We start from the raw sequence: 18,335 nt of genomic DNA, 5'->3' as shown, positions 1-18,335 counted from the left end.
CTTAATCAATAGTTTTAATGTATACTGTACTGCTGAAGCACAACTAACCAGTGGGGAGAATTAGGCACATTTTACGATAACATTTCTGATTCAGAGAGTTTAGTTGGTTTTGGTGCAAGAATACCAAATAAATGGGTGTTCTACTTGTGGACTAACTATGAAAAATTGTTCAAAATTTTCAACCCAATTTTCACCTCCATGAAGTTCAATACAAAGTTCTTTCATAATGGAGTTCTACAATATTTGGAGTGTTTCAAATTTCAAAATCCTACCTTTAATGTTTAGGCTGTGTGTTGAGTTAGATAATTTGATGACAGACAATTAGTTGAGTTTGCAAACATGATCACAAGCTAACATTCCAAAAACATGCCTTTAAGATATTAAAATTAAGGTTGTTTAAATATATTATTGGAATGTTGGATTGTAAAGTTCTTTGATAACTCAATCATACTGGTGTACTAGTTTTAAGTTTAATTAGTATAACTTCCTGTGACTTGAATGTGAAGTATTTTAAGCTTTCAATGTGGAATACTAGAGCCATTGACTATATCCTTCTCAGTTGTATACTCTTGTCAGAGTAAACATGGTCATTGTGGTTGTTGTAGCCTTTTTCAATGTTTTCCCTGCCATGCTTCACTATTTATACCACCAACTATAAATGTCTGTTATTCATGCCACATTTATTATATTAGAATGTTATTGATGATTGTATTTTATGTTATTAGTTAATGAGTCACATACTTAATGTTAAAAAGTAAAAATGAATATAGGTAACTGAGTGCCATCAAACTATTCATTGGCATATAAAAATTTGAGCTTGCTGCCAACTATAAGAGGCACCCAAAGATAAAACATACAGTAATATGGGCTTAGTTTTGCATGGTGAACTTTGTAGATGAATTTTAGACATTTTGATAATCTGTCTGTGTAATCAACAGAAAATTACAAATGTGGTTGGGGATTGGGCTGACCACACAAACTTATTAATAGAAATTGCTAAATATGATATACAATTGGTTTTTGTTCCCTTCACAAAGACAGGACATAGATATATGTTTGTTTCAAAACTCACCTTGCAAATCAAGTGAGACAAGAGAGGGAGTTATGAAAATTCAATTCAACCACTTTTAGTATTATTAGCTAATTTCATATGATGATACTACCAAAACGAGAGGTTACACGAGGCCACGGTTACATGTTACTGCAGCCTTGTTTATGCGCAATTTAACAAACTCGGTGCAAGCAACACAAAATACGTTAGATTTAGTAAGATTCGTAACACGACAATTAAAGCTTTCATAAATTACACATCCCTTGCTCATTTAACTGGCTCGAATATCTTTAAGCAATTGCATTGTTTTTGTGATCATACACATAAGCCCACGGATGGGCAGGAGATACAGTGAATCATTCTATGAATAGTTATATGTATCTCTACATACTCACCGCTGATATTTACCTTAAAATGCAGCACGAATTTACGCCGGAATCACAAAATAACCATCACACAGTAATTACAATCCATCTGTCCGTTTAAATCCGATATCCTTTAAGCCCAGTCAGGATTAATTTATTCACAATAATATGCCCGACAAAGCAGGTAGATTGCACAAAGATAGCTCTTACGATGATAGCCAACTTCAATTGCTTGTCATTGACTCCGTAAAGTTTATTGCACCGACTTCACATACCGCTGACCATCGCGATTGCTTATAGAATTTATTATTTCGCAAGAAATGTTTATATTTATTTATTATCGTAAAACACCACGAAAACATCAGTCAGCAGTGGGGTGAATGAACGATCAATCAATGATTAATTCTATTGTCTATGGTTAATTGACAACAACTTGACAGTACTAGGGATGTCTTGTATCGATCGATTATAGTGGAATAAAAGAAATAAACATTTGATACATTTTAAAGTTTTGATTTTGAAACTTAAAAAAATGTACTTACATATGATATAAACTAGAAGAACCAAAAGTTTATATTTTCATCGTATTGAGTCTAAATACATTTAATAATAGAATTTCTAGAGACCAAAACTACTAAACTATTTAAGCTACTTTAAATAGCGCTGCAAGTAATAAACAAAACACGCTTCCAAAAAAGTGTGACTGCTTTTGTTTTGGTTTTGACAGTTTTGACACATACTTTTCGCGCTCAAAACACGCGCCGGTCGCGTTCCTCTCTAATCCATTATTACTTTCTTTGTTTTGTTTTATTTCTAGAGTTAGATATTTTGTGAAAAGTGAGTGTAAGCGACTAAACCAGCGTTGTACAGTGGCTTGATTCAACATGTCCACTCCATCGAAACGGCCATCATCGCAAGCGTCGTCGGACGCCCCGACTCCAACCCGCAGGACGCGGTCTTCCCAACAGGAACAGGTGGTCATCCCGGAGACACCTCAACGAGCTTCAGGCACATCTTCACAAGGTATTACCGTTTAATCGTAATGTAAATATTTTTGTTATTAATAAACTGAATACGCCTAACCTATACCATTGTTTTGACATTGTCACAACATATATCAGTATGTTTAAAACGAATTCATTGACTCTTTTTCCATAGTAACAAAAAATTATAACAGATTAATGATCCTATCAAGTTAAATATCAGATACAGAGTTTCTATACAGATGGGACTCCAGCGACTCCTACTCGCACCCCCCGCGGCACTCCCCACACCCCACGCGGCACGCCACGCACACCGCGTGTACCGGGCACGTCACCGGCAAGGGCTTTGCAGTCTAGTCCTATTGGTAAGTGAACCCCACTATATGTATATTGTCTTCAAACTCCTCCAGCCAGAAACTAGACAAATGCAGGGAAACCCTAACTTCGATGCAATTCCAATGTCATTTATTCAGTCATAATAACTTTACAGTACAAAACCAAGTCAATTACACAGTAAATATAACCGGTACTGTCACCATGAGGTGTATCGGAGCTGCCAAGGTGCTCACAAATATCTAAACATACCTATATTGTCAAGGCGATATATCGTGGGAAAATTCTAATGGATGAAGATAGTGGCCTACAAAAGTACCAGTAAGTTCTTAGTCACTTGCAGTTGCACATGCTTTTTTGTGCTTAGGCCACAGTAGCTAGTCAATCATGCTAGAAAAATAGTTGATAATGCCTAATCATTTAACTACATATCCCTTTATCTGACAATCTCACTAGAGGGAATGTCTATTTGAAATTTATGTAATTAACAGAGGCTTCCTATTCAAATTTTCTTGTGAAAAAAATTATATTTATTAGTTTTTTAACCATTTAACTGAATCTTCCAGGGACAGATTTTGACTTAAGCTCACCCCTGAACTATGGTACACCCAGCTCACTCAGCACTCCTCGCTCACTCATGCGAGGGGTCATGACCCCCGCCAGGCAGAGGGCAGATCTTCGGGGACAGCAGATTGGGCGGAATGTGCCCGCACCAACACCTACTAGAGGGGTAAACAATTATTTTATGTTTACATCACTAATATTCATACTTTTACCCATGATTGATGTGAATATTCAAATCAAACAAATCTTGCATTATTGTATAAGATGATTGTATAAGCGGGCCCACACAGAACAAGCCACCTTGTTAGGAAATTGCCGTGCAAAGCATTTCGGTCTATGTAGACGTGCCTCTTCCTCGTTGCCTCAGGCGAGGTGTGGCAATTTCGTTGCCAGGCTGCTTGCTCTGTGTGGACCAACCTTATAAAGTTGCTATGTCAAGTAAGGCACATTATATGTTGTGCCTACATTGATCTGACATAGAAGTGGATGTGGTGTGGAATATGTTGATGGTAACAAGAGGACCACTACATGTTTGAAGCTGCTCTAGCTGCAGCTCCTTTGACTGCAGGATGTGCAGATTTCTGGCCAAAGGATGGCAAATATTTAGGCAGTTCTGATGAGGTTATATGTAGAGACACCCAGTAAGAAAATAGGAGGCTGTCTTCTGCCTGCCACTTTCATTCAGACCAAAATTGCTGAATCACATCTGAACAGTGTCACCCTCACAAAATAGGCGCCAGTGTTGCGGAAACATGCAGGTGCAATATATTATACAATACACTTGAACAGTGAACAGAAAATGTTGTGTGGAAGGTGGTGTAACCTAACATATTTTTTTTTTTGAGAATATCTGTACATACATATTAATTATTCATGAAGTAATAAAGAAAGTATCTGCATGGGCTCTTGATGATATTTTATTGGAATTTTTATTATAACCCTAAAATATTCTTGAAATTTGCAGGTGGAAGAGGCAGCAGCAGAGGCCCCATCAAGTGAACCACAGCTAGTGGTGTGGGGCACAGATGTAGCCATTGCCGAGTGCCGCGAGAAGTTTATCAAGTTTGTGCAGCGGTTTGTTGAGCCTACCGCTGTCACTAATGAACCACTTTATGAACAGAAGCTGGAAGAGGTTAGTAAATATACATTTAACTTCTTATGGAAGTGTCAGAAATTAATTATTAATCAAGTTATAAAACATTTAAAAAAAACATAACAATATTTAATAAAGACAGATAAAGAAAATATCAAGGTTATAATTATTATTTTTGTCTATATTCAGAAGTTAAACTAATGAGTGAAGCTAAGTATACTTGAGATGATATAAGTTAAAAAACTCAGGAATAGACAAGGTGAATTAATGTTTTGCGGGAAATCTTTATAGCAGCTTAAATAGGTTTACTAATAATTACTATAGTTTGTTTTTTTTTTCAGATTCACACATTGGAAGAGCCGTTCTTAGATGTGGATGTGGATCACATTCGCATTTTTGATCCCAAGCTGCATCGACAGCTTGTCTGCTACCCACAAGAGGTGAATATGATTCTGATTTTATTATAACCATATTTTGGCTCAATCAGTCCTGTTTCAAATCAGAGGAATAAAAAAAGGCAAGACTAATAGACAGATCTCATAATCTGGAATCTTCCTACACCAAAGAAAAAATAAACTTTTGGCAGTTACAATGATGCCTCAATTCACAGGTTGTGCCAGCGTTCGATGCAGCGGTAAACGAGCTGTTCTTTGAGAAGTACCCGGCTGCGATACTGGAGCACCAGATCCAGGTGCGGCCATTCAACGCGCCCGCCAGACACATGAGGGACCTTAACCCGGAAGGTAATTAGTAATTTTTTTTATACTACGTCAGTGGCAAACTAGCGTAAGCAGTAGCCAGAGGAGATACATGCGCGTTGCCGACCCTAACACTCCGCACCCTCTTTGAGCTAGCTACCTAGCTAGCATTAGCTGGATTCCCACTGAAATTCACTATCATGACCATAAAAACCCTAATACAGTTTCTTCATAACTTAACTTCCTCTTAAAACAAAATTGAGTGCTTACGTCGATCCATAATTAAAAAATAAATTAATTAAGATCACAGTGAAACAAAAATTTTTACATACCAAAATTGTAACCACAAGAAATGCCAAAGTTTTCGAGAGCTGACTATAACAACAACGTTATAATACTACGTCGTCATCCCGTAATAATAATGCGGACATTTTCAAAGATTTCTCGCCATTGCCGATCATAACTGCCAGCTCGCCAATCAGTGGTCCGTTTCCAGACATCGACCAGCTGGTGACCATCTCGGGCATGGTGATCCGCACGTCGAGCATCGTGCCCGAGATGCGCGAGGCCTTCTTCAAGTGCGCCGTGTGCGGCGCCGCCGCCGCCGCCGAGCTCGAGCGCGGCCGCGTGCCCGAGCCGGCGCACTGCGCGCACTGCAACACCGCGCACTGCTTCCAGCTCATACACAACCGCAGCCACTTCAGCGACAAGCAGCTGGTCAAGCTGCAGGAGTCGCCAGGTGAGTGCCGTGTACCGTGCCCGAGCCGGCGCACTGCGCGCACTGCAACACCGCGCACTGCTTCCAGCTCATACACAACCGCAGCCACTTCAGCGACAAGCAGCTGGTCAAGCTGCAGGAGTCGCCAGGTGAGTGCCGTGTACCGTGCCCGAGCCGGCGCACTGCGCGCACTGCAACACCGCGCACTGCTTCCAGCTCATACACAACCGCAGCCACTTCAGCGACAAGCAGCTGGTCAAGCTGCAGGAGTCGCCAGGTGAGTGCCGTGTACCGTGCCCGAGCCGGCGCACTGCGCGCACTGCAACACCGCGCACTGCTTCCAGCTCATACACAACCGCAGCCACTTCAGCGACAAGCAGCTGGTCAAGCTGCAGGAGTCGCCAGGTGAGTGCCGTGTACCGTGCCCGAGCCGGCGCACTGCGCGCACTGCAACACCGCGCACTGCTTCCAGCTCATACACAACCGCAGCCACTTCAGCGACAAGCAGCTGGTCAAGCTGCAGGAGTCGCCAGGTGAGTGCCGTGTACCGTGCCCGAGCCGGCGCACTGCGCGCACTGCAACACCGCGCACTGCTTCCAGCTCATACACAACCGCAGCCACTTCAGCGACAAGCAGCTGGTCAAGCTGCAGGAGTCGCCAGGTGAGTGCCGTGTACCGTGCCCGAGCCGGCGCACTGCGCGCACTGCAACACCGCGCACTGCTTCCAGCTCATACACAACCGCAGCCACTTCAGCGACAAGCAGCTGGTCAAGCTGCAGGAGTCGCCAGGTGAGTGCCGTGTACCGTGCCCGAGCCGGCGCACTGCGCGCACTGCAACACCGCGCACTGCTTCCAGCTCATACACAACCGCAGCCACTTCAGCGACAAGCAGCTGGTCAAGCTGCAGGAGTCGCCAGGTGAGTGCGTGTACCGTGCCCGAGCCGGCGCACTGCGCGCACTGCAACACCGCGCACTGCTTCCAGCTCATACACAACCGCAGCCACTTCAGCGACAAGCAGCTGGTCAAGCTGCAGGAGTCGCCAGGTGAGTGCCGTGTACCGTGCCCGAGCCGGCGCACTGCGCGCACTGCAACACCGCGCACTGCTTCCAGCTCATACACAACCGCAGCCACTTCAGCGACAAGCAGCTGGTCAAGCTGCAGGAGTCGCCAGGTGAGTGCCGTGTACCGTGCCCGAGCCGGCGCACTGCGCGCACTGCAACACCGCGCACTGCTTCCAGCTCATACACAACCGCAGCCACTTCAGCGACAAGCAGCTGGTCAAGCTGCAGGAGTCGCCAGGTGAGTGCCGTGTACCGTGCCCGAGCCGGCGCACTGCGCGCACTGCAACACCGCGCACTGCTTCCAGCTCATACACAACCGCAGCCACTTCAGCGACAAGCAGCTGGTCAAGCTGCAGGAGTCGCCAGGTGAGTGCCGTGTACCGTGCCCGAGCCGGCGCACTGCGCGCACTGCAACACCGCGCACTGCTTCCAGCTCATACACAACCGCAGCCACTTCAGCGACAAGCAGCTGGTCAAGCTGCAGGAGTCGCCAGGTGAGTGCCGTGTACCGTGCCCGAGCCGGCGCACTGCGCGCACTGCAACACCGCGCACTGCTTCCAGCTCATACACAACCGCAGCCACTTCAGCGACAAGCAGCTGGTCAAGCTGCAGGAGTCGCCAGGTGAGTGCCGTGTACCGTGCCCGAGCCGGCGCACTGCGCGCACTGCAACACCGCGCACTGCTTCCAGCTCATACATAACCGCAGCCACTTCAGCGACAAGCAGCTGGTCAAGCTGCAGGAGTTGCCAGGTGAGTGCCGTGTACCGTGCCCGAGCCGGCGCACTGCGCGCACTGCTTCCAGCTCATACACAACCGCAGCCACCTCAACGACAAGCATTTTTATTTATTTTAAGGCAACATGGTGATTTTACAAAAATGGCTAACAATTACTGGCTCAAATTTTGCTTTCCTGACCAGGAATCAATGTGGTGTCTAATGAAGAAATTTCAGGGTAGTACAAAACTTCTGAACTAAATAATTAGATACTTACGGAATAGGTAAAATTTAATAAGTCAATACAAAGTTTTGAAAGTATCTAGAGCCCTTATAGGGTTCAGTCTAATATAATAGGTATTTGGAACGGAGAGTCGCGTCTTTTGTGTGACGTTATATGTCGTCGACTGGTCTTATTGCAAGTCCTTATGTTTATCTTTTTTTTTCGAAATTGCCTTAGTTCCAAATAATAATTCCGGCGGCTGGCAATGTTTCTTTGGAAATTAGTTGACGCTCATTATAGAAGGTCTTGTTTGGACTCGTGTAACTTGTGAAGTGTTTTAACTAGGGCTATCATTTTGATGTCAATTTTGAAGTACAGGTCAACAACCTCGATAAAATGTAAAAAAAGTGAATTTTTGAAGACAATTTTTATCTTTGTTATCAATTCTCGAATAATTGTTGAAAATTCTCTGTGACATTTATAATGTTAATTTTTTTTTATGTGCGATAGGTAATACAGACAGATAATAGTACATTAATCGAGTGCAGTAGTGTTTGGCACTACTTAAACTTTGAAAGGATGCATTTTTAAAATGGTTGAGAAAAAACAGGTATGGGGGGTGATTTGTCGATAAAATTCATCGTACTATACGTGGTTAACGGCTCGACTATACATGGACAAAGGAATTGTATATATATGTAATATTTTCCCGTACAGACGATATGCCAGCGGGCCGCACGCCAGCCACCGTGACGGTGATGGCCCACGGCGCGCTGGTGGAGGCGGTGGGCGCGGGCGAGCGCGTGGGCGTCACCGGCGTGTTCCGCGCCGCGCCCGCCACCGTGCACCCGCGGAAAGCGACCCTGCGCGCCCTGCACAAGACCCATATTGACGCGCTGCACTACAGGAAGGTGCACAGTGACAGGCTGTTCGAGACTGAGGAGGGGTGAGTAGATATTAGAGCTTACGCTAATGACGGGAGTTTTAATGGGCCTCATTCGATACTGTGTCTGAGCTGAGCCTCGTTTCATAAACGACACAAAGATTATTTTTAGGGTTTTTTGAAGTGAATTCCTTTTTCAATGATTATCATCACAGCTCATGGGAGACTGATCTTCCAACCCAGAGGGGCAACTAGGCCTTATTAGTACGAGTCCGTTTCTTTTCTGAAAAGCAACGAGTAAATAAAATATATCATAAGATCTATAGCTAGGGTTTAAAGCCGTGAACTTTGGATTGAAAGTCACATGCTTGTAGATACAGGTAGTCTATATAGCATTTTCATTGACTACTTTAACATTTGCTCTAACTCTTTTTACTACTTTAACATTTGTTATAACTAGTATAGAAATTAAATTGAAAATGTTAATAAGTATTTCGTTTGCTCCACAGCAAGGAGCACCGTTTCCCGCCCGAGCGAGTTGAATTATTCAAGTCGCTGTCAAAGCAAGCCGACTGCTACGAGCGCCTGGCGCGAGCTATCGCACCGTCCATCTACGAGAACCTCGACATTAAGAAGGGCGTGTTGCTACAACTACTCGGCGGTACTAAGAAGAACTTCAATGCTGCTGGGAGGACACATTTCAGGTACTTCTGTCGTTAGCTGTACAAGTCCCTGTCATAGCAAGTACACTGCTAGCTACGAGCGCTTAGCGCGCGCCATCGCACCGTCCATCTACGAGAACCTCGACATCAAGAAAGGCGTGCTGCTTCAACTGCTCTGCTGCCGAGACCCAGTTGGAATATCGTAGTAAAATGTATATTTTTTACAGATCGGAGATCAACATCCTGCTATGCGGCGACCCGGGCACGTCGAAGTCGCAGCTGCTGCGCTACGTGCACGCGCTCGTGCCGCGCGCGCAGTACACGTCGGGCCGCGGCTCCAGCGCCGTGGGGCTCACCGCCTACGTCACCAAGGACCCCGACACTCGCCAGCTCGTGCTGCAGACGTCAGTAGTATATTACAGATCGGAGATCAACATCCTGCTATGCTGCGCTACGTGCACGCGCTCGTGCCGCGCGCGCAGTACACGTCGGGCCGCGGCTCCAGCGCCGTGGGGCTCACCGCCTACGTCACCAAGGACCCCGACACTCGCCAGCTCGTGCTGCAGACGTCAGTAGTATATTACAGATCGGAGATCAACATCCTGCTATGCTGCGCTACGTGCACGCGCTCGTGCCGCGCGCGCAGTACACGTCGGGCCGCGGCTCCAGCGCCGTGGGGCTCACCGCCTACGTCACCAAGGACCCCGACACTCGCCAGCTCGTGCTGCAGACGTCAGTAGTATATTACAGATCGGAGATCAACATCCTGCTATGCTGCGCTACGTGCACGCGCTCGTGCCGCGCGCGCAGTACACGTCGGGCCGCGGCTCCAGCGCCGTGGGGCTCACCGCCTACGTCACCAAGGACCCCGACACTCGCCAGCTCGTGCTGCAGACGTCAGTAGTATATTACAGATCGGAGATCAACATCCTGCTATGCTGCGCTACGTGCACGCGCTCGTGCCGCGCGCGCAGTACACGTCGGGCCGCGGCTCCAGCGCCGTGGGGCTCACCGCCTACGTCACCAAGGACCCCGACACTCGCCAGCTCGTGCTGCAGACGTCAGTAGTATATTACAGATCGGAGATCAACATCCTGCTATGCTGCGCTACGTGCACGCGCTCGTGCCGCGCGCGCAGTACACGTCGGGCCGCGGCTCCAGCGCCGTGGGGCTCACCGCCTACGTCACCAAGGACCCCGACACTCGCCAGCTCGTGCTGCAGACGTCAGTAGTATATTACAGATCGGAGATCAACATCCTGCTATGCTGCGCTACGTGCACGCGCTCGTGCCGCGCGCGCAGTACACGTCGGGCCGCGGCTCCAGCGCCGTGGGGCTCACCGCCTACGTCACCAAGGACCCCGACACTCGCCAGCTCGTGCTGCAGACGTCAGTAGTATATTACAGATCGGAGATCAACATCCTGCTATGCTGCGCTACGTGCACGCGCTCGTGCCGCGCGCGCAGTACACGTCGGGCCGCGGCTCCAGCGCCGTGGGGCTCACCGCCTACGTCACCAAGGACCCCGACACTCGCCAGCTCGTGCTGCAGACGTCAGTAGTATATTACAGATCGGAGATCAACATCCTGCTATGCTGCGCTACGTGCACGCGCTCGTGCCGCGCGCGCAGTACACGTCGGGCCGCGGCTCCAGCGCCGTGGGGCTCACCGCCTACGTCACCAAGGACCCCGACACTCGCCAGCTCGTGCTGCAGACGTCAGTAGTATATTACAGATCGGAGATCAACATCCTGCTATGCTGCGCTACGTGCACGCGCTCGTGCCGCGCGCGCAGTACACGTCGGGCCGCGGCTCCAGCGCCGTGGGGCTCACCGCCTACGTCACCAAGGACCCCGACACTCGCCAGCTCGTGCTGCAGACGTCAGTAGTATATTACAGATCGGAGATCAACATCCTGCTATGCTGCGCTACGTGCACGCGCTCGTGCCGCGCGCGCAGTACACGTCGGGCCGCGGCTCCAGCGCCGTGGGGCTCACCGCCTACGTCACCAAGGACCCCGACACTCGCCAGCTCGTGCTGCAGACGTCAGTAGTATATTACAGATCGGAGATCAACATCCTGCTATGCTGCGCTACGTGCACGCGCTCGTGCCGCGCGCGCAGTACACGTCGGGCCGCGGCTCCAGCGCCGTGGGGCTCACCGCCTACGTCACCAAGGACCCCGACACTCGCCAGCTCGTGCTGCAGACGTCAGTAGTATATTACAGATCGGAGATCAACATCCTGCTATGCTGCGCTACGTGCACGCGCTCGTGCCGCGCGCGCAGTACACGTCGGGCCGCGGCTCCAGCGCCGTGGGGCTCACCGCCTACGTCACCAAGGACCCCGACACTCGCCAGCTCGTGCTGCAGACGTCAGTAGTATATTACAGATCGGAGATCAACATCCTGCTATGCTGCGCTACGTGCACGCGCTCGTGCCGCGCGCGCAGTACACGTCGGGCCGCGGCTCCAGCGCCGTGGGGCTCACCGCCTACGTCACCAAGGACCCCGACACTCGCCAGCTCGTGCTGCAGACGTCAGTAGTATATTACAGATCGGAGATCAACATCCTGCTATGCTGCGCTACGTGCACGCGCTCGTGCCGCGCGCGCAGTACACGTCGGGCCGCGGCTCCAGCGCCGTGGGGCTCACCGCCTACGTCACCAAGGACCCCGACACTCGCCAGCTCGTGCTGCAGACGTCAGTAGTATATTACAGATCGGAGATCAACATCCTGCTATGCTGCGCTACGTGCACGCGCTCGTGCCGCGCGCGCAGTACACGTCGGGCCGCGGCTCCAGCGCCGTGGGGCTCACCGCCTACGTCACCAAGGACCCCGACACTCGCCAGCTCGTGCTGCAGACGTCAGTAGTATATTACAGATCGGAGATCAACATCCTGCTATGTGGCGACCCGGGCCCGTCGAAGTCGCAGCTGCTGCGCTACGAGCGACACGAATTGCAGGATTTTTTACGTTGCACTGTACTTAACTCCTTCCAAAGTGTTAACTCACATTTTGCAGCTTGCAAACACGCAGCCTGACCCGCCGGACGTTCGCCTCGTCCTTAACAAAACTAGCAAATGCGTGTTATGCTCAATCTTACTACGGGCGCGTGTTGCGCTCGTGTATCTGGTATAATGTTTATTGTAGTACAGTATACCTGCGCATCAAATGTATCAGTTTTTAATGTCACTCAATTGTGGTCAAGCCGAACAACTATCTTACGACTTGTATAAGGAAATAAACATTTTAATACTTGTTACAGGGGTGCACTAGTTTTGGCCGACAACGGAATCTGCTGCATTGACGAATTCGACAAAATGAACGACTCTACTCGGAGTGTACTTCACGAAGTGAGACATTTTATCATTCTTTAAGACATTCTAAATTCTTCTTATTTTAAATACCTATCACTTAAACCGTCATACCAACCTGTCCTTTAGCCCTCATAGAGCCACTTAGATATATTATGAACATAATGTAAAGGCAAGGTGTGAATTTAATCCTGGATCTTACTCGGTATTGTAATTGTTTGATTGGTGAACTTTATTTTGTAACCTTCTTTATCAAATTTCTCGCATTTCTGTAAACAGAAATAACTATAAAATGGTAATTTTGTAGGTGATGGAGCAGCAAACACTATCGATAGCCAAGGCCGGCATCATCTGTCAGCTAAACGCGCGCACTTCGATCCTGGCGGCCGCGAACCCAGCCGAGTCACAGTGGAACAAAAACAAGACTATCGTCGAGAACGTACAACTACCCCACACGCTCATGTCCAGGTACGTTATCACATGTTAGACAGAGATAGAGTAAACACTATCGATAACCAAGGCCGGCATTATCTGTCAGCTAAACGCGCGAATCTATCCGAATCGCAGTGGAACAGAAACAAGACTATCATCGAGAATGTACAACTACCTCATACGCTCTATCGCTCATGTCCAGGTACTTTTTCTCTCTCACACACACTGTCTCATGTCTCATCATAGCGTTTGTCCCGTGTGCACCTTCAGTGTCCGGTTTTCATCTCCTCGTCGGCATCCTCTTTTTATTTTCTCATTAGCATGCATGACATACCTTACAACGTACTGTTGTATTTCCCCCTTTTACTCAGTCACGTTACTCACTCAGTTACGTCAGAATCTTATGTATATATGCGTTGTTCCAGATTCGACCTCATTTTCTTAGTTCTGGACCCACAAGACGAAGTGTTCGACCGTCGCCTGGCCTCGCATCTCGTATCGCTGTATTACAAGGATCCCACTGAGCCTGAAGAGGGTGAAGAAGTATTCGTAAATATTGTCCTTTTACCTTATTAAGTGTACATTCAGGAAAACACATTCGCACAACGTCGTTTACCTTGTAGTTTACCCAAAACTGTTGCTCTTACTTTTTGAATAGTATCCTGACATTATTGAAAGCTGTTATGAACATACTAATATAAAGACACATTAGGTACATCAGACAGAAATCAAGTGTAGATTTAGTGTAGGGACGCCCGGCCGGTAACAGACGAGCTGTCGATCTCATGCTGCGTTCATCCAGCCCAATTCCCTGGAGCTGCAGGTTACTGTCTCGGCGGCATTCCCATAGTAATCTCTTCAAATCTTCTTGTTTTCCTGCAGAACAGAAGGACATCTTTAAGTTCGACGTCTTTTAGTTCGTTCGAAGTCTCTACCGAATGTATTATGTCGCAATGCCGCGTACATGATACATTTTGCTAGTAAGTGAAAGCTAGTTTCCTCCTCACCACAGTGTGGACAGGAGGCATCTCTGTTTATTTCCATTACCTTAAGATGTCTGTTGAGAATGTTATAACCAGTGATAATACCCGTCAGTAGTCTCAGACTGCTCTTACCTAGTTTCAAAAGATACCTGGTTCTCCTGTCATTTATAGCTTTGATCATCACCTTCGACTGACTGCAACTAGTCTCTTCTTCCCATTCACTCTGTGCTAATCAAAAATGTAACATTATGAATGATTTTTCAGGATATGAGCATAATGCGGGACTATATCGCGTTTGCGAAGGAGAACGTGCAACCTACACTCAGCGAGGCCGCTCAGCAGCGGCTCATCGACGCCTACGTCGACATGCGGTACGTATACAATACATTGATATGATATGCTGCCCTTGCTGTGTTTCCCTGACAGGTAGGCCATTATGTTAGATTATATTTCTAAACATGTTTGTAATGAACATGTTGAAAGTTGTACATGAATGGCTTATTGTGGCTATGTAATTAAATTCATTTATACTTATATCACGTAATTCGTAACAAATATTTATAACTCCCACAAAATGGTTCTTAGTTTAGCTGTTGGTTTTTCATTGAGGTTATTACGTGAGGTCACTCTGCTGTTATTGTGTAACAGTTGCATAAACTGTTTGTTATCGGTTGCAGACGAGTAGGCAGCGGGCGCGGCCAGATCTCGGCCTACCCGCGCCAGCTCGAGAGCCTCATCCGGCTCGCGGAGGCACATGCGCGTGTCCGTCTGTCGCCCACCGTCGAGATTATCGATGTCGACGAAGCTTCGAGGTGAGTGTTCACTAACATTATTTAGAATACATTTAAAGTCTGTGTTTGTTAACTTTGTCTTCATTGTAAATTTTCACTGTTGCTTCCATTGTGGTTTTTATTTACTCTATTTTTTTACGTTTTATTTCCAACGAACCTCTGCTCGCGTTTAAGTTAATTCACAGTATATCTTATTTCTCTTCCTTGTATTCTCTTAATATATTTCGTGGCCTATTTCATACCATTAGGAGATGGCTATTGCAGTAAAAAGTATTCAATATGTGGACGGGCTATTTGTATGTCAAATTTCAATAAAATTTATACAGTCGTTTATAGTCATTTAGTAGTCATTATTACCTAGGTAATAAGGGTGATGACATTTTGACCAAAATATAAATATCTCAGTTCTGCAATGGAATCCGCTTGGTGCCTATAGAACGAAATGAAGTATATAGAAATACCTAATTCTCAACTCTGTTGGATTTGGGACCATTTTGACGTATAGTCTAATGTATGTTATAAACATTTCACATTTATGTTAGTTCAATTATATATGGGGGTTTTATTATTAGACCGCGGGCCAGGAGCATAATTATTTAGTCAGTTATCGCTATATTGCCAGGTGATAGTTTAGATGCTGTTTTAAATTAAGAAGACCGTCAGCCGGTTCTATCGCGGTGGAATGACCGTCAGCTGTAAAATTAACATGTAAAAAAAAAATGCGCCTACCACTTTATATGCGGCAAAGTATGCGTAATGTGTAAATTGCGTAATCCGTTGATGGCTTTTCAGGCTGATGAAATACTACATGCAAAGTTTCATGATTTGCTATTGCTATCATAAAAGGTAGAGTGCTTATTTTTTACATGTTCATGCGACCAGCTGATGTTCTTACCACCGCGATATAACCGGCTGACAATTTTTTTAGTTAAAAACAGCATCTGAACTATCATTTGACAAAGTATCAAACGGGAGGCGATGATATATATATTTTTTGTTTTACGTGTTTCGGTGGCTACCATTCCTTAACCTACCAACGGAGCGACAGCTGACGTCCACGAGGGTTCATCATACCTAGCCGTTAACCACTACACGAGTTTTCAGCCGGGAGGCGACTGGTCCTGGAAATTGTTCCCGGCTCGCGGTCTATATGAGCTTCAGTAGATTTACTAAAAATGTTATGTAGGTATGTCAAAGACAGTAATAAATGAATAAACAATTATAAAATGAATTGGGTAACTTTTAAAACCGGTAAAAAATGTGTCGTAATCCGTTTCCGCAGGCTGCACCGCGAAGCCCTGAAGCAGTCGGCGACGGACCCGGCGTCGGGCCGCATCGACGTGGGCATCCTCACCACCGGCCTGGGCGCCGCCGCGCGCCGCCGCCGCCACGACCTGCTGCAGGCGCTGCGGGCTGTAGCGCGGCCGCTCGCCAAGCCCGCCACCGTGACGCACTCCAAGCTGCTGCAGGAGATCAATGCTTCGTCGCAGATCGTGAGTACATCGCTTTATGTACTATCACCATGTTCCGTGTCCTCGAAGCATTTTTTAACACGTTCACTGCCAACGCGACCTACTGCGTAGCCGATATAATGGTTTTCCTGTTTATAGCGAAAACCGCCTACGAACAAAGAACCCGCCTAGAAAGTCGTTGGTTGTGAATATGACACCTCGCCTGTAACTCACCATCATAAACCTCATTGGAAGGCAAAGGCACCAAGGTTAATATTTTAGCGACCTCCTAACTCCTAATCTACTCGATAGTGACTTTGTCTACGAAGCCAGAGGTTTCGGCACCTAATATACTTACTTTACTCTATGGGTCTCGGGTTCGAATCCCGATAATGACATTTATTCGTTATTATTTAGCAACTATCTAACTATTGTCCCCCCTACCAGACTTAATGTCTGTACTACCATATTCTTGGAGGGCTATATTTTTCAAGAATATATAACACCTTATTGAGCTTCCTGTGGGACTAGATCCATCTGTATAAGATGGTTCAAAGGATAAAGAATAAATATGTATGTTTTACAGACGGTGACACGCGAGCAGCTGGACGAGGCGCTCCGGGACCTACAGGACGAGGGCAAGGCCGTCATCGTGTCGCACACACATTTGCGCTTCTGCTAAGTCGGCGAAACGTTAACCACTGAACCCTAACTTTTTGCAACTATAAGACTAACTAATAATAATAAATAATAATAACTGAAAACGAATATAATTGGTTCCAATGCACAAATACACAACTTAGTGTTGCAAAAAAGTTGTAAAGTACTCATAAACTAAGTCGACTCGGTAAAATCGATTGAAATACAGTAACTTCAACTGTGTTGCATTTAAAAAGGGTTTAAAAATTGAAGTGATTAGTGATATTTTTAGATGACTATAGTATTAACCTTTTCAACGCTTTCTCCCTCGCATCAAAATGTGGCATACACGCCAATATGTCAACTATTGAGAAACGAATTTAAACCTTATCTGTCAACAGTAAAATTGCTTTGACAGCGTCTGCCATGACCTGTTTAGTGGTCGTTGGCGTGGTAGGCGCGACATCACACGGCCACTTTAGTGGCTCTTGGCGTTCAAAAGGTTAAGAACTAGGAATATTCTTATGGTCGCAGTTAAAGGTTCCGTTCCGCCTTTCATAGACTCATCATATTGGCGTTGTCCCGGCTTCTTACTACGACTGCCAGTGAGTGTAGGGCCCACTCAGCAAACTAGGCCTTATTGGGATTACTCCGGGTTCCTCACAAGAATATCAAATTATCAACTGAAAATGTTATTCGTCTATTTACCATGTCTCACCAACTCGAATGTCTAAAATCAATTATTACTTTAACCCTTTGACCGACAAAGACGTCAACTGACGCGTGCGGCTACACCCTAATATCTACCTTCGTGCGTCCCGACAAGGTTCACGATGCCGCGCCGCACACGATAGGCGTTGCGTTCAACGGGTTAAAATGCATTTTTCAACGTTTCAATATCGATAGAGTAAGTGCCTATGGAACTCATGGTTGACTATAGATAGATATATTTCTCATGTTTTGTACCTTATTAATAAGTAAGATAATTGTTTGTGTACGTTGATCTTATTAATAAATCATGTTATTTTCATACAATAGTAGTTTTACTAAGGACAATAAAAACAGATTTTTAATAAATTATGTTTATTTACATAAAATCTAACCGCGTATCAAAAAGCTCGCGGACAAATAACAAACAAGAACATAATATAACTTGCTCTCTATTAAAAACATAGTCAAAAGTACTTTTGCATTCCGCTAATCAAGTCAGTGTCAAACAAATAAAAATATAAAGTGATCAGGGAAAATTCACTCACCCACAATACTAAAACCTGAACCAGCTGAGCGCGAAATTCATTCCATGCTAAGGCAATTTCTATTGTGTTCTACTTATAGAACAAATCGGGAAAAAAAATCCCTGACCGATTTCTGACCG

General features: G+C 46.2%; 2 protein-coding genes across 2 annotated transcripts in view; one reads left to right on the top strand and one right to left on the bottom strand.

Moving 5' to 3' along the window:
* Nucleotides 1-1,943, bottom strand: part of LOC133527657 (protein wech) — a 37,122-nt gene extending 35,179 nt beyond the window's left edge. The window contains exon 1 of the mRNA XM_061864757.1: nt 1,460-1,943. The gene's annotated coding sequence lies outside the window, so the exon portion shown is untranslated. The remainder of the gene's footprint in view (nt 1-1,459) is intronic.
* A 208-nt stretch (nt 1,944-2,151) lies between these two features.
* LOC133527665 (DNA replication licensing factor MCM4) lies at nt 2,152-17,995 on the top strand. The gene is made up of 17 exons (XM_061864773.1): nt 2,152-2,439; nt 2,642-2,764; nt 3,299-3,462; nt 4,261-4,428; nt 4,731-4,829; nt 5,000-5,132; nt 5,584-5,826; nt 8,522-8,750; nt 9,197-9,391; nt 9,577-9,753; nt 12,616-12,703; nt 12,972-13,132; nt 13,522-13,645; nt 14,344-14,450; nt 14,757-14,891; nt 16,153-16,363; nt 16,908-17,995. The coding sequence occupies exons 1-17, from the start codon at nt 2,301-2,303 to the stop codon at nt 17,001-17,003; spliced, it is 2,592 nt and encodes an 863-aa protein (XP_061720757.1). The 5' UTR covers nt 2,152-2,300; the 3' UTR covers nt 17,004-17,995.
* The last annotated feature ends 340 nt before the right edge of the window (nt 17,996-18,335 follow it).

Source organism: Cydia pomonella, chromosome 18 (assembly GCF_033807575.1).
Source record: "Cydia pomonella isolate Wapato2018A chromosome 18, ilCydPomo1, whole genome shotgun sequence".
Classification (NCBI taxonomy): domain Eukaryota; kingdom Metazoa; phylum Arthropoda; class Insecta; order Lepidoptera; family Tortricidae; genus Cydia; species Cydia pomonella.
Note: the sequence above shows the minus strand (reverse complement) of the source record. Positions and strands in the feature narration are given on the sequence as shown.